Here is a 16,715-nt window from a genome sequence, read left to right as displayed (position 1 = left end):
CTGACTGCTCCAGCGCAACAGAGAGTGAGGAAAGAGCTTGGGAAATGGGGGAGGCTGGGGCAGTGCTGGAATGGGTAAATAACTGCTGAGGATCCTTGGGATTCTAGCCCTGGAGAGGAAAACCTCTGGAGGCAGGAGCAGCAAGGTCACTGACTGTCCCTGGCCTTCAGCCTCCTTCTTCCATGCAAGAATGTTCCCTACAGAGGCTGATGAAAGCTTCTCCACACACAATGGAGCTGGGCCACAGGACTCTCCAGAGGTTGATGTGTTGAACACGGGGCCAACCTGGATAAGCAGCAACATCTGCAGTGACAGGAGCTCCCAAAGCAGATCAGAGCCTGCAGTTGTCCACACGGAGCTGAGGAAGCACATTTGGCTCACATGTATGGCCAACACCCTCAGGGAGCTGTGACCTCCTCTAAACACTCCTGTGGAATCATTTCCTGCAGCCAGAAATGATGGGTCAAGGCATGGAAGACAAGGTGCTCAAGCTGCTGGTGCAGCAAAGGGACAAGGAAGAGCACAGTGAAGCCTGTACTGTCTTTTCCATGTCTTAGACACTTCGGTGAGTTGAAGGACAGAAGTCCATCCTGGAAGTCCAGTGGGTCTTCAGGCCCTGCCTACAAGCCTGGCACAGCTTGTGCAGAGCTCCGTGTTCAGGGTGTGACCTCCCTGAGAAGAATCTCCAGGACAGAAATGGTTCTCGCAGGACACATCTGACCCTACTTCCCAGCCAGCAGAAACTGGGACACAGCTCTGGGGGGTGAGCAGAGGGCACTGCTGGGTACAACATGGATGCTGGAGGGTTGGACGGGGGGAGGAGGAGATGTCAGGGTGGTGGTAGAGGGACCTTGTGGGGCAAACTGTCCTGGTAGCAGTCACGTACGTCATAGATCCACAGAATGGTTTGGGTTGGAAGGGACCTTAAAGACCATCTGATCCCAACCCTCCTGCTATGTCCTGAAGAGGGTTTGGCTCCAGAGATGCCCCCAGGGCAGATGTGGCTCCCAGGCACCGAGGGGAGTTGGGGCTGTTGAGTGCTGGGATGCAGAGGTGGAGCTGGGTCTCATCTTGCACTTTCTAGGAAGGTCCTGCTTGACCCCAGTGGTGTCAGTGGGGCTTGTGACCAGCTCACAACTCCTCCACGCTTGAAGTGGGGGGGAATTCCTGCTCCATCTCCACCTGGGCTGGTCTCAGGGGGCTGGGGTGGGGAGGGGAGGGCTGCTCAGGGCTGCCAGCAACAAGCCACGGCTTTAACAACTCCTCGGATTCTTGTTTCCTTTTTTTCTTTTTTATCCTGCTGGATACATCCCCTTCTCCGGCCGGGAATCTCCTCACCGCCCCGCCGGGCAGCGGCGTGGGCTCAGCCCCGCGGGAGGGATGCTCAGCTCGTGGCCCGCGGCGACCGCGGGCGGTGCGAAGGGCGGCGGGGGCATCCCCGGGGGACAACCCCCCCCTCCCCTCCAGCTGCCCCTCCGCCCCTTTGCCCGGTGCCGGCGGCGCAGCGAGGCGGATTTGGGCTGAAATCACGGCTTTCTCTGGATGATCGACAGCTCCGGGAGAAACCATCGGGCGGGTCGGGGGGAACCTCCCGCCCGCCCGCCTCCCACCCTCGCCCGCCCGGGGCCCGCCGGTCCCCGCCGCCCCCCGGCCCGGCGCGGCCGCCCCCTCTCCCGCCGCCCCCGCGTCCCCCCGCGGGCAGCGCGGCCCCGGGGCGGGGCGGGGCGGGCGGCGCGGGGCGTCCCCCGCGCGGCGGCGGCGGTGGCTCGGCCCGGCCGCGGCGGCGGGGCCGGCGGAGCGCTCCGTGCCCGCGGCCGTGCCCGCGCCGGCCCCAGCGAGGGGCTCCTGGGCTCTGCGCTCCGCCGCCTCCATGGAGCGCCGGCCGCGCCGCCTCTGATGCCCGGCCCGGCGCGCACCATGGGGCCGCTATGGCTCTGCTGCCTCCCCCTCGCCCTCCTGCCCCTGCTCGCCGCCGTGGAAGGTAGGAGGGGGTGTGGGGGGGGGCGACGAGGGGCGCGGGGGGCCCTGTGTGTACGGCGAGCCCCCTTCCGCGTTTTCCCCGTTTTTTGGGGAGGTGGCACTTGCCCCCCCCACCCCCCCCTCCCCACTCTCCGCCGCACACCCCCCCACCCTTCGGAAGGGAGGCGAAGTTTTGGGGAAGTGCTGCCCCAGCTGGAGGTGTCGCCGGCGGAGCCCCGGTGTGTCGCGTGTGCCCCCCGCCATCCCCGGACCCTCCCGACGGCCCGCCGCGCTTCTCCCCGCCATCCCTTCGCCGCGGTGGGCATCCCTGGGTACCACGGAGCGTCCCCCAGGGATGCCCGGGATTCGCCGCCCCACCGCTGCTCTTGGGAGAGTCTTTGGGGCGCCCCTCAACCAGGCCTCGCCGGCATCCTGGAGCTGGTGGCCGGCTCCCCGTTGGCGCCGTGGCGTTCCCGGCGTCCCCGGGAGGAGCCGAGCTCCCCGCCGAGGTCCCCGGTGCTCAGACAAAGCAGAGCGAGGCGGCAGGTGGGAGCTCCAGGGCTGGGTGCGTGGGGACGGCGCTGGGTGGGAGCCCCGCGCTGGGGTCTGGGCAAGGGGACGACTCGTTTTCCCATCTCCGAAACCATCCCAGCTATTCCTTCCTTCCTCCTGCCCGCCCGCTGCGTGGACACCCTGGGAAGCGGCGGAGACCTGGGCTGGGCAGGGGCGAGGGCAAGGTGTCAGGCCAAAAACGGGCTCATCCCGGAGCAGCGCGGTCCATGGGTTCGTTGTGGAAGGGTCGTGTCTGAGGGGTTGGGTGGCTCCACTGTCCCTCTTCCTCTGTTGGGCTCCGTGGGCAGGCTGGGTGGCCACTGCTGGCCTCCCTGGGCGCGCCGGGCGGTGGGAGCCGCATGGACAGTGTTTGTCTGGAACGTGGATGAGGCACCATTTATTAAGTTGGAGTTTTGGGAGATGACTCATGGGTTGGCCAGCTATACATCGTGATATTTACAATATGGGAGCTTGGCATAAATAGGACTATTTACGTTGCAGCGGAGAGCGCTCGCCAGCTCTGGTATTCAAATGAGCCCAGCATGGTTTTAATTATGGGGGGGGGAAGGTTTGGGGTGATGAGTGTGTTTTTGGGAGCGTATGTGTCCATGCAGGATGTCTGGCCCGATCAGCTAGTGGCCTTGACACTTCCAGCGGGGTCTGGGCTTGGCCAGCGGGGCTTGGCCGTGCCCAGCCAACACTGCCAACTGCAGCGGGGACAGAGCCAGGTGCCTTGTGCGGGGACGGGGTGACACGGCCACCCCACCCTGCCCGTCCTGCACTGCAGGAGAGGTTGTTGGGCAGTGCTGGGGGTCAGTGACCGGCTCCTGGGGGCTCCTCCGCGCGTGCTTGAGACGTGAATGACTGTTCCACTGTCATGGCAGGAGCAGCGGGCACTGGATGCACGAGTGCCAGGGCACATCCCAAGGGATGGGGAAAATATCTGGGAGCAAGGGGGTGGCCGTTGCCGGTGGGGTGTTTTGCCCACCGGAGATGGTCTCCGTAAGGTGTGCTCCTACGTGGATGGAGACGTGCCCGTGGAGGTGGTCAATGGGCACCCTGCACTGTGCTTCCAGCAGCCATTCCCAGCTGGAGCCAACTGTGTGGATTTGGGTTCGGGGGGTCCCCTCATGCCCCCGCTGTTGCCTCTCGCCCTGTGTGTGCTGTGGGGTTATGCTGGTCACTCGCAGTGTTGGTGTGGGCAGCCAGCTCCCACGCCCAGCCTTCCTGGAAAAGGCAGATGGAGAGCCAGCAAGGTGAAGGCGTGTGGGATGCAGGTCCCAGGTGTGCCTCTGCTCCTTCCTTTTGGGAGCCGCCTCTTCCCACGGCGCTTGGATGTGGTGTCCCCCTGCACCTCTGGATGCTCTGGATCCCTGTGGTGTGTGGGCAGACTGACCCAACAGCAGCTGCTGCCCATGGAGGTGTTGGCTGGACCCCACCACATCCCCCCGGCCGCAGGCACCTCCGCGGTGGCGATGCCTTCCACGCTGCCATCACCAGCTCCAGCAAATTCCCAGGGCCAAAATGGGGGCAAAAAGGCTTGTTGAGGGAAAAACCACAATGCTGGAGGATCCTGCCTCTTGAGTCCTGTTTTCAGCTCTGCCACAGAACGTTTCTGTACTGCTGGTAATTTTACTTGTCTCCTCTGTGCCTCAGTTTTCCTAATTACAAGGCGTAAAATAATCCAAGCGTCTTTCCCAAGGGAGCTGCGAGGTTTTGTTAATGAACATGACAAAGTGCTTTGGGATCCGTGGTTGAAAGCATAGCCTTAGTCAGTGTGGCTGTGTGTGGGGTGTTTATTTATCTACATGCTTTATATTTCTCTGTACGCTATATATTCACTTGCATTTAACAAACCTTAATTAGAAACAAAGCCGATAGGGAAGGAAATATAAACAGGAGTGTGCATGGAAATTGGAAGTTGATTACTCACTGGCCAGCAGAATGCGTGGCTTGGGCTCGGGAGGGAAGGCTGTTTGGTTAAAACCGGCTCTGTTAAAAGGAAATGTGAAAAGAACGTAAAACATAAATCAATATGGAAAACAGGGAGGTGGATGACAACGTACATAAAGCAGAGGTTAGGAATTGCCTATAGTTGTGAAGGCAGTTGGAAGGTAATGTGTCTGCAGCTGAGAAAGTTCAGGCTTCTCAAAGGAAAGTTTTTTTGTGTGTTTTTTTTTTTTAAAAAAAAAAAGAAAAAAAGAAAAAAAAAACCAACCCCAAACCAGAAAGTCAAGAACAAAGGAGTCCTGGAAGGGTCTGGATCCCACACCGGTTGGTAGTGCTGCTATCGCTAACGGCCCCGCTTTGTATTCCTGCCGCGTGTGCTGCGCACGGATCGCAGCTCTGACTCTGCCGAGGTGTTTTGGGGGGAGCTGGGAAGGACACCGAGGCATTTTAAAATCAACAGCCCGTCCAACTCACGTGCGGAGAGGGGGGGGAAAACCAAACCGCCGGCACTCTTTGCCCTGTTGGAGTTAACTTTTCATAAACCTTGCGGTGCTGGCAACTTTCCCGAGGGCTGGAGGAGAGCCAGCCTTGTGCCAAAAATGCGAGAGGAGACACGAGATTGCCCTGCTGTCAGAGAGGCTCTGGGCAGCCTGGGGCCGACAACACAGAGGCAGCGCCGGGCTCCAACTCGACGGTTCTCCATTGCCCACCACGAGTTTTGCTGGGAAGCAGCATCACAGGAGAGGGGACTCGATATGGAAAATCAGCTGTGCCTGGCAATCCTAATCATGAGCCCAGCTTTGGGCTTGGAGAGGAATGCTGGGGTGGGAGGGCTGTTATCCACTCCCCGGGTGGGTATTCCCGGGGCATGCTGTGGCTGAGGTGCTGGACATGGACGTCCCTGCTCGTCCTCTGAGCAAGCTGGAGACAGGACTTTTCAGTTTATAGTTAATTATAATGTACATAATATGTCTTACGCTCTCAGGCACGTGGTGGGATTGTTGAGGTGTCCTCTGCAGGGCCAGGAGTTGGACTGGGTGAGCTTTGTGGGTCCTTCCCAACGTGAGACATTCTGTGGTTCTGTAATATACGGTATATTTAATTTCATGTCTACTATGACATATTTTAGTGTTCAGACATGGTCTCCTCTTCTGTACCCATGATCATGACCTGCTGCTGAGCACCCCACAGCCTCCTTCAGGCCCTGGGGGTGCAGGGGGATGCCAGTGGACACAGGGTTGGTTTGTATCTCCTCGTATGTGGCTTTGTGGTCTCTGTGGGGGAAGAGTTGAGCCATCCCCTTCAGAGTTACAGTCACACCAGGGCATTGACCTAGGTGCTCCAGGGAGGTGGCATATTCCAGGTGTGCCAGGACCACAGGAGCTGCAGGAGCATCCTGGCAAGCCCAGCACACTCCAGAGGGACATGGCAGAGCAGCAGGTCTGGGGAAAAACCCAGGATCTGTCAAGAAGCTGATTCCTCCTGTGTGATTTAACTTCAGATCTGCAGACGCTGTCCTGAGACCAGGCTGGGAACAAATTTTTTTTGAACTAATGGGACTGAGGAGCAGAGCAGAGCCTGTGGTTTCAGGTCAGCCCTGTGCCTCCCTGCTGCTGCCTCCCCTCCCCTCCATTTCCCGGGTTAATTTTTGACGAGGCACATTCCTTGCACCCACCTGCCCTTTGCATTACAGGGAAAACTCCTTTTGGAGAACAAATAAACCGGTACCTCATTTAAATGTCCGTGTTGCAGCCATTGCCAGTCTGCTCCGTGGCTTTTCCAGGCGGGAGCAGCAATTCACTCAACCCCTGCTGAATTTCCAGCTTCTCTGGGTGACAAAAGCGTAGGGAGCAGATGCTGGAGGGGACAGGGTGGTAGGAGACGAGGGCTTGGGGTTGGCATGGCCACCACTGTCCCCCAGCTCCTCGGGGCACCATACAGGGGGATGTGGGGCTGTGAAGGGGGTGTGTCTGTGCCTCGAAGATGCTTCCAAGGGGTTGGGGCTGTCCCCCAGGATGGGAGCAGCAATTCCCTTGGAGACAGGCTGAGGGCCTGCCTGCACTAGTCGTGGCCGTTTGTGTACACATACCTGAGCTGGCTGGAGAGAGGAGTGGGCACCCACAAAACCCTCCCGAGGAGCTGGGTAAATAGTGGATGCTGCAACAGCTCCCAAGGCCTGAGAGCTTTGAAGGGAGGGATAAAGGAGAGTCTGACTCGCCCCCCCCGCTCCTGCACGGGCCCCTCCCGGCACACTGGCCCTGCTGAGATGGGTGCTGGGCGTGAGTCTGTCTGGGAATGCAGTTCCCATCCCACCAAAAGCCCATTTTTACCGAGGAAGATCCCTGTCGGCTCCCGCTCTGGTTTGCAATCCCTCCCAAACCTGGAGCTGGTTTGCAGAGCGGCCGGGGCGAAGTGTTGGATCTCGTTGGGATGGGGGGAGCGGGGAGATCCTTGGAGGCAAAAGTTCAGCCCTTAGATAAGGGGTAACACGGGGCCTCCCGCGATAAGGAGCTGACGGGCGGCACGAGAGGGAGGGAGGGAGGGAGAGGCACCACGGCGGGGGGGTTGGGAGAGGGCTCTGCCCTGCCTGGTACCCAGGAGCACAGGGGTATCCCTGCCTGGTACCCAGGAGCACAGGGGTATCCCTGCCTGGTACCCAGGGATGCAGGAGCACAGGGGATCACTGTACCCTGCCCGGTACCCAGGGATGCAGGAGCATGAGGTATCCCTGCCTGGTAGACAAGGATGCAGGAGCACAGGGGATCACTGCGGGTACCTGGGGATGCAGGAGCATGTGTGTATCCATGCCTGGTAGCCAGGGATGCAGGAGCTCAGGGGATCACTGCCAGGTACCGGGGGATGCAGGAGCATGTGTGTATCTGTGCCTGGTAGCCAGGGATGCAGGAGCACAGGGGATCACTGCCAGGTACCCAGGAATGCAGGAGCACAGGGGATCACTGCCAGGTACCCAGGGATGCAGGAGCACAGGGGATCACTGCCAGGTACCTGGGGATGCAGGAGCACAGGGGATCACTGCCAGGTACCCGGGGATGCAGGAGCACAGGGGATCACTGCCAGGTACCCAGGAATGCAGGAGCACAGGGGATCACTGCCAGGTACCTGGGGATGCAGGAGCACAGGGGATCACTGCCAGGTACCCGGGGATGCAGGAGCACAGGGGATCACTGCCAGGTACCCGGGGATGCAGGAGCACAGGGGATCACTGCCAGGTACCCGGGGATGCAGGAGCACAGGGGTATCCCTGCCAGGTACCCAGGGATGCAGGAGCACAGGGGATCACTGCCAGGTACCCAGGGATGCAGGAGCACAGGGGATCACTGCCAGGTACCCAGGGATGCAGGAGCACAGGGGATCACTGCCAGGTACCCGGGGATGCAGGAGCACAGGGGATCACTGCCAGGTACCCAGGGATGCAGGAGCACGCAGGTGTCTGTGTCTGGTGCCCAGGGTTGCAGGAGCACAGGGGAATCACTGGGAATGCTGGGGGCAGGCCCCTTGGGGGCCAAGTGGCAGCAGGAAGGAGTGTGTGAGGGGCTGGGAGATGTGCAGGGATATATCCATACGGACTTTACATCAGTGTCAGGTGTTTCAGGAACGTGCTGGATGCATGGCAAGTTGTGCCGGGGTGCAGGCACAGGGGTGGCTGTTCAAGATGTGCCAGCCCGCTCAGGAAAACAGGATGAGGTGAAGGAGTAAGTGAAAATCATACCATGCTGTTTGCCCATCCCTGAATTTCTTTGCTCAGGATGAAGGGAGCAGCACCAGGTGTGATGCCCCCTGACAGGATGTGTGGCACTGTTTGCCAAGCCATAAAAGAAGATGAAATGGGCCACGAGGGCAGAAAACACAACTATAATTGTGGCTGGTCTGTGCCTCCCTATCATTCAGAAATGATAGTTTTAGTGGCTGGGAACAGTTGTGGCTCTTTGGAGAGCCCACAGGAGGAGGATCTCTGAATCAGACCCGAACACAATGTGCAGGACGTGGGGTTGACTGCGTGGGAGCAGGTTCAGTCTCCCAGTGGGCACAAAAAGGGTCTGGAGAGCTCCAAAAGTTGCTGAAGCTTTATCAGTTGATCCAATAAATGATGTTCTTTCCACCTTATGTCTCTTAGAGTCAGACCATCACATCCATAAAACAACCAGCACTTAAAACCACCACACAGTAATGGTCTGTAAGTGAGGCAAAGTGAAGGAGCTGGCCAAAGGGAGAAGCTGAAATAGGGAAGTACTTGCCCATGATGTAGGAAATTAAATTAAAGCTCAGAATAAATTCACACAGCCATTTAACATGAGTTTTCTAAAAAAAAAGAAAGCAAACTTGATTAAATGGCAAATTGGAGGAGGTCAACGGAGGTAAAAAGATGTTCTTTGGAAAGTGGAAGTGGCATCTAAAAGGAGAAAATAGAAAAAAAATCAGAAACTGTGGTGTGGTGAATGTGAAGCCATATAAGGCAGGCTGAGAGGAGTTTGAAAAATAACTTGAGAGAAGAAATTATTTATCCCCCCAAGTTTCCCTACGACAAATGAGTATTGGGAGGTTAAACCTGCAGGATGGAGCCCTGGGGAAGGTGGGGACTGACTTCAGTGTCCCCCCCAAAAGGCCATGGCCAAGGGGCCTCCTGCCAAGGAGCTTTCCTTCCCAGGGCAGGGCTGGGAGACTGCTCTGGAGCCATGGCAGGAGAATATTTGGGGCAGAGTAAATGGGACGAGCATCCTTTAAGATGATCTCCCTGGGTGATCCGAGAGACTCCAGAGCAGTAATTTTAGAGGAAGGGCTCTCTTATGGATTAAAATCTGCTTAAAGAATGGGAAACAAAGAGTCAGTTTTCCCACTGGATGGGGTCGGCATGAGACTTGCACTGGGTGATGTATTCATAAATGAGAGAGGGGTGGGAATGGGAAGGCCAGAGTGTTTGCAGATTATACAGAATTATTCAGGATGATAAAAACAACAGTTGTCTTGAAAATATTGCAAAAGGCTCTCATGACACTGGATAGCCAGGCTATAAAGTGGTAGATTAAATGTAGTCAGGGATGAATGAAAAGGGATTCACATGGAAAAAATTACCCTAAACCCATGCATGCACAGTGGCAGTCTTTAAATTACTTATTAGCATTTTAAGAAAGAGATCTTAAAGTCATTGTGGATGGCTCTTTGAAAGCATCGACTCGGAGCCGGGAAAGACTGGGAATGGGGGTGAAGATGCTTGTACAGGAGGGGTACAGGGGAGGGATGCTCCAGGAAAGATGCAGCTCGGGCTCGGGGGGGGGCACAGAGGTGCACTGGACCATGGGAGGTGTGAAGAAGACGGTGACAAAGGGGTGATGATGCTTTATTTTATATTTTTCCCCTCACTCAGGAGCAATGGAGGGTGAAGCCCCACCCCTGCCCATCCTTGGGTCCTGGGGGGCATCAGGAAGCCCTTGGTGCTGGGGTGCTTGTTACACCTCCTCCCTGAGCATCCTGGTGCACTGCTGGAGGTGGGATGGAAACCAGGAATTCCTTTGGTTCACCCTCCCTTGGCAGGTGTGGTGTTTGAGGTCAGTCCCAAGGGAAAGGTGCCTTCTCCAGGCTCAATGGGGTCCTGTTGCCCCCCAGCTCCCAGTTTGGCTTTCAAGACCATCTGCAGGTTTTGAGGCAAAGTGCTGGGGAGGTCCACATTGCTCTGGGTGCTCATGGCCTTGGTGAACCATGATGGTGAACTCTCTGGGTCTGGGAACACCTTTAGGCTCTTGATTTTGGCAGGACGGCCAGGCAAGGGTGACATCCCCTGGAAAACGCTTGCGGGCACTCATCTTCACCTTGCTTGGAGTTTTGGAGACCAAGAGCATCTGGCCGGAGCTGCGGGGAGGAGAGGAGCTGCCCTCAGCCCAGGGTTCACCTTGGGGGGGCAAAGGCTGGGTCAGGGGAGGTGCTTGGCTGAGCAGGTCAAGGGTGGCGAGGGCGGCCAAGCGTGTGAACGTCCCAGCGGTGCAGGTGACGCCTCGAGCTCCTGCTCCAAGGGCCAGACAAAGGGAACAATGGGCTCTGGCTGCCGAGCCCCCGGCCTGGGAGGGGAGGGGGAGGCAGTGGGGATGACTGCAGAGGTCTGGGATCCCCTCTGCTCCCACTCAGGTGTTGGGGGACACAGGGACACCCAGTCTGCAGCAGGCTGGAGGACATCCCCAGTGAGAGTTATCACATGTGGGGCAGCCTGTGCCCAGCTGGGAGTCTGTCTGTCTGGCAGAGGGCTGAGTCCTCACCGAGGGAAGTGTCACCCCAGCTCCCAAAATGTGTCCCAAAGTGTGTGAGGCTCTGCTGGAGCCTGGTGAGCTCTGGTTGAGTGTCCTTGTCATGGCTTGCAGGGACCCATGTAGGGGGGCTGCTGCAGCACTGCTTTGCTGGGAGGCAGAGGAGAGGGGAACCAGGGAGGGTGAGCAGGGTCAAACAGGGGATGGACTCTCTGGACCTCATGTCAAAACCCTCTCTGAGCCTGGACAACTTCAGCAGAGGGAGGCAGGAGAGAGAAGGGGTCTCCATCCTCCACAGTCCTCATGCACAGGCTGTAGATGAGAAGCATCTGGTGCTTCACTATGGTGTGACAATGCAGGTTCTGCCTGTCCTAGAGTGTCTTGGGGCAAGAGAGGATAATCGGAGGACTCTGCCTTGGAGCAGGGGACAGGGAGTCCTCAGTTGCTTTTGGGCCTCCAGAGGAGGTCCTGCTCTTTGAGCCTCCCGGGAGGCCACTAGTTCCTGCAGAGTGGCCACTGAACCCAAGCACTTTGGTTTGGGTTGCTCACTGAGACTGGAGGGTTGGACACGATGTGTCCAAGGACAAACCAGGCAGGAATGGGCTGTTCAGGTGCCTCCAGGTGTGTGGTTGGTTTCAAGGCTGACGTGTGTGTGTCCTACCACGACCTAGATCTGCCTGCACCCACTGCTCTCCGCTCCTTCCAGGCACATGCTGGTGGCCATGGCTGGTGCTCCTGGGTGTAGCTGGCATCATCCTTCCCTGCTTCTGGCTCCCCAGGTATGGACAGGGTGATGCCTCCGTGAGTTTGACTTCAATCCTTCCTCATGAGATGCATCTTTCTTGCCAGCTTTGCTTTTTGTATGTCCAGTGTATGTCCAGACTTTTGGCTGGGACTGAAGATTCAGCCAGCAGGGTTTGATCCTAGAATCATAGAATTATGGAATGATTGGGATTGGAAGGGACCTTAAAGCTCATCCAGTTCCATCCCCCTGCCATGGGCAGGGACACCTTCCACTAGCCCAAGTTGCTCCAAGTCCCATCTAACCTGGCCTTGAACACTTGGGTGGAGCAGCCACAGCTTCCCTGGGCAACCTGTGCCAGGGCCTGTGCCACAGCCAAGAATTTCTGCCCAGTATTCCATCCTACCCTGCCCTCTGTCAGTGGGAAGCCATTCCCCCTTGTCCTGTCACTTGTGAAAAGTGCCCTTGTAAAAGGTCCCTCTCGAGCTCTCTTGGAGCCCCTTTAGGCAGTGGAAGGCACAATAAGGTCACCATGGAATTCTGAGGGTGTGTCCAAAGAAGCTGTTTGTGGTGTTGAACGAGATCTAGGAGTGCTCTGGGCTGACAAACACCTGTGCAGCTGGTGTGAGGCGAGGTACAGCAGAAAGTCTGCTGAGGATCAGGGTTGGGCCACCCAGATGAGCGGGGAGCAGCAGAGGGGAGCTGAGGAAGCCCTGGGCCATCACAGGGAGGGTCGTGGTAGTCAGGCAGCCCCAGCTGGTGCACACCACAGACTTGGAGGGGGAGCTGGGCTGGAGCACGTGAGGGGTCACGTCTCGCCGTGCCGAGGTTACGGTCGCGTTTCATGATTTGCTTTGCTTGTAATCCTGTTTCCAGGCCCCACAACTGCGACTCGGAAACCTTTACCGGGAGCCTCACTTCATAAATCTCGGCCTTGTTTTACTTTTAAGCCCGTCTGGTATCAGGGGACAAAGCGAGCGGGAGAAATGCGTGACCCGAGGGGCAGCGTGGATGGAATGGAACAAGGTGTCCGGGCTGCCTGCAGGGATGGGGGCTGGCCAGGCTGCAGGGACTTAACTGCAGCGTGCCAGCTTTGGGAAAGCATTTTCCGCGGATCCCTTCTCCGGGATCTCTCCTGCAGGATCCCGACAGCTTCAAGGCTGTTTGCAGAGTGCCCTCGCAGGTCACTGAGCGCTGGTTCCGTGTCCCCAGCCACGTTGTGGCACCTGTGTGGTAGATGGGAGCAGGCACGTGGCTCCCTGGGCATCTCTCTGGCAGGGAAAGCAAGGTGGGGATGTTGTATTTTCATTCCCGAGGGAGCAGAGAGCAGCAGGTGCCTGGATGTGGCGAATGGCTTGTGGCAGGGTATTGATCACCCGGTGTTGGTTGCCTGGTGGTGGGATGGAGGTGCCATCTCCCCGAACTGGCTGTGCTGCCTGGCATGGGGCACAGTGCTGAGGCAGTGGATCAAGGCAGGCAGAGCAGGGCAGCCCCACCAGGGGCAGTTTCCAGTCAAGATGGGCAAATGCATTCCTGGAGCCACCCTGTCCGTGCAAGAACTCCCTGTAAGTGTCCAAGGCCAGGCTGGATGGGGCTTGGAGCAACCTGGGTTAGTGGAAGGTGTCCCTGCCCATGGAGATGGTCTTTATGGTCCGTTCCAATCCAAACCATCCTGTAATTCTATGACACTGGGACAAAGCCCCACTCCTTTTGCAGAGAGATGGATACTCCCTGTGTAACAAGGACCCTCCTGGGCTTCTCCCATCCTGCCTGCATGTCAGCCCCGCTCTGGAGGCTCAGGAGGGGAGTTTGTGTGATGCTGTGTGGAAATGCCTTGACATCAGACTCATGGCAGAGCAGTGGGACTGGCATGGGCTGGGGAGCTGCTGTGCCAGCTGCTCTGGAGGGGACAGAGTGCCCAGCGCCCCAGGGCTTGTCCCCATCCCCTGTCACCTTTGGAGGACCTCAGAGAGTCCTCGACAGCTGCAGAGCAGTCGGGAGCAGGGTTGGTGCAGGGAAGGTGCTAATTAGGATGTTGGCTAATTAGGGGTCAGTTTCTGGCTGGTGGGAGATGTTGAACAGGATCTGCTCTGTGTCATGTTCAATGTAAAGCTCGGGGCAGGAGGCAGGTTGTGAGTCTGCAGGGGGGACAAGGCCAGTTCAGGAGTGATGGAGCCATCCTGGGGTAGGTGGGTGCAGCTTTGAGTCCACCCGTGGCAGCTGGGTGACAGACAGTGATGTCGCTGCCATGGGACTGCTCGGAGCATCACCAGTGCAGGGGAGCTGCCTACATCGTGTGGCTGCACTGCTGCTGCTCGGAGCCAGTGCTGGCACACCTGGTGTTGTTCTCCTTCTTTTGGCTCTTCACCTCTCTTTTTTCCATGGCTGTAGGTGCACTGGAGAGTAGAGGAGCTGCTCACATTGCTTTTGGGTTTTTTTTTGGTCTGCTGTCAAACTCTTATGCCATCACCCTGAATAGCTACCATAAAATTTTGCTGTTACTGACACCTGTTCTGGCTACAGAGCAGCAGCTTTTGATACAAACATCCTCTGGAAATGCTGAATTTACTGGCAGCTGCTCCTGTGTATCTGCTGGTCTCTCTTCCCAGGTTTGGCTAAACCTTGCTCCACTCAGAAGGTTGCTGGGGGGTCTCCTGGGCTCCACTGGTTTATGAACTGTGGGACAGGCAGGAGATGCAGACATGTGCAGGTGAGGCTTTGCCAGAGGGTGCATCCAGGATGTTCCCTCTGGGCCGCTGAGCTGTCTCCATCCCGGTGGGACGGAGTTCATGGGTGTGCTCAAGGCGGGAAAAGGAGCTCATGCCAAAAACTGAGCAAGCCAACTCGACCGTTGCGGCTTCCCTTTCATTCCTGGCCGTTGCAGGAGCCCATCCTTCCTTATCTGTGGGGCTGGGGGTGAAGTTCAACCTCTCCCTGTTGTGTCCCACGGTGTTGCTTTGATGCTTCCAGTTTCTGTTAGTCCCTGGGCAAGGAAAGGTGGGGCTGCAGGGAGAGGGGTTGAATTTTGGACTGGAAAGCAGGGGATGTGTAGGGGCACTGCCAGGGCCTGCAGTAGGTTTGGGAGTAGCACGTTTGTGACCAACAGGAGGGACCAGTGGAGCCCACATGTCCCCATGGCATTCTGGGTGGGATGGCAGGGGCTACCCATGTGGCTTCGTGCTGGGGGAAGCCAAGCAGGTCACCCTCAAGAAGAAACCTTGCCCTGTAATTTGAGTGTCCTAAATATGACCTGGGCTTCTGCTTGTGGGTGCTGAGCCCTTGGAAGGCTGACCCGGCATTTTACTGTGTGTTTGGGAGGTCCTTGGTGTGTGGGCTACGGAGGGGAAAGGAAAAAAAAATGGGATTTATGAGGTCAGCCCTGGGTGTGGTGTCCACCAGCCCTGAATTACTTGGTGGCCAGAGGGGTGGAGAAGGGCTTAGCCCCTCTCTGGGTCTCCCAGGGGTTCTGACAGCTCATCATGCCATGGTGATGTGCCCACCCCTGTGTGTCACCATCAAGGTGCTCGTGCATCGTGTGTCAGTGTGCTGCCTGTGCTGGAGGGAGAAACCCCATTAGGGGCATGGGCTTGGGTGATGGCACCCAAAACCACCTCGGGCTCTCCTTCCCTTCAGTGGCAGGAATGTACCCTACACTCACACAGGGCTAAAATAAAACTGCTGGCAAACTCCCATCCCACAGAAAAAGCCCTGGGGGGACATGTTCCTCTCCTGGCTGCTGTGGTGGGGATGCTCAGCAAGGGTTTCTGAGGTGCTGGTGGCTTTTATTCGATGCAGAAGAAGGGGTTGAAGTCAATGGTCTGCTCTTGTGCTCTGTGTGCTCCAGAGCTGGAGCTCTGAGGGACCACCTCGCATGGCCATGGGCTAACGGGGATGGTGGGAGCCCACCTGGGCTGAGTGTGTGGTGGCCAGGAGGGAGATGATGCACCGTGCCAGGGAAGCATGATGAGGGTGAGCAGACAAGCTGATGGATGAATCAACAGAGCCAAAAAACGTAAATTAAAAAAAAGGAAAACCTTGTTTCAGTTCCAATTCTATAACAATAAAACGAAACAAACATCATGTTCACCCGCCAGTAGCACTGGGGGAGACCCTGCTGGTCTGATGTCCCTGCCCCAGCCCTTCTTCCCATTTCCTGCTAAGCTGAGACTGGAGTGGAGCTTGGCTTGGCTGCACCAAGCGCTGGGTTGGTGTGACCCTGTGACAAGCCTGAGCTGGGAGTACCCGCCCTTTCAATCTCCCCCCCTCCTAATCTTGATTTCCTTCTCAGACAGTCAAATTTGAGCACCCTGGCAGTGGTTTGGCCCAGGTGGGCCTGGTTGTCTGGGTCAACATCTGCTGGAGCATTTGGATACCCTCTCTGCAGGAGGACTTTGCCCATGCTGGGGACCATGGTCTGAGCTACAGCCATGGAGCATCAGCCTGCTAGAGACAGCGGGTGATCCACAACTTGGATCATCTCAGTTTAGCGAGGCTGGCTCAAAATCAAGTGTTTTAACTGAGCGGAAAATGTTGCTGTGGGTTTTATTTGGTCTTTTAAGGGGATGGTGGAGGGCTCTGTGCTGATTCTGGGCTGCTTCTAGGGGTGAAGGATGTTGAATTCCATTGCTGAAAGCGTGGCTTTGTTGCATCTCCAGATAGAGTCCTGGTGGGGTGGTTATCCTTTGCCCTGCTCTGGGCTGCAGCAGGAGTAAATACTCACTAGAGATGTTTTATTTTGGTCTCCCAGGCTCTGGTGGAGGTGGGAGCTGGGATGTCCCACAGTGGGGCTCGCCAGCCTTTAATACTTGGAATACTTTTGCCGCCTGCGTTCACAGGGCTCTGGTGGGGATGAGACTTGCCAGTCTCCATGGTTTTATGTGCCATGGGACCGTGCCAACAGTTTAATCACAGCTGAACCCTCACAGAGCAGCATAAAAAATGTTGTAGTTGGGATTAGGTTACCCATCCTTCCTATAAAAGACTCTATAAACAGTCCATCAAGCCCCAGCATTCCTGTGTTGGCTGTGAGGTCCTTCGCACTTAATGGATCTGGCATTTGCTTTGACTAAGCCCTTTCTGGGGGGAGGCAGTGATATAAAGGAGCCCCCAAAGGATGGGTTTTCTGCTTGCATTAGTGGGGGAACCCAACTGGGCTGGCTTGGCAAGAGGTGGTGTTGGATGTCAGAGGATCTGGCTGGGGAGGCGCTGGGTGAGAGGCAGCCGTGACAAGCCCAGGAGGCACTGACAACAGCAGCTGC

General features: G+C 57.2%; 1 protein-coding gene across 1 annotated transcript in view; it reads left to right on the top strand.

Moving 5' to 3' along the window:
• The first annotated feature begins 1,816 nt into the window (after positions 1 to 1,816).
• EPHB2 (EPH receptor B2) overlaps positions 1,817 to 16,715 on the top strand; it is a 124,708-nt gene continuing 109,809 nt past the window's right edge. Inside the window, 1 exon segment of the mRNA XM_032709081.1 lies at positions 1,817 to 1,981. Within this exon segment, the coding sequence (XP_032564972.1) occupies positions 1,897 to 1,981 (85 nt within the window). The 5' untranslated portion in view covers positions 1,817 to 1,896.

Source organism: Chiroxiphia lanceolata, chromosome 22 (assembly GCF_009829145.1).
Source record: "Chiroxiphia lanceolata isolate bChiLan1 chromosome 22, bChiLan1.pri, whole genome shotgun sequence".
Lineage (NCBI taxonomy): Eukaryota > Metazoa > Chordata > Aves > Passeriformes > Pipridae > Chiroxiphia > Chiroxiphia lanceolata.
This window is presented reverse-complemented; position numbering and strand designations above follow the sequence as displayed.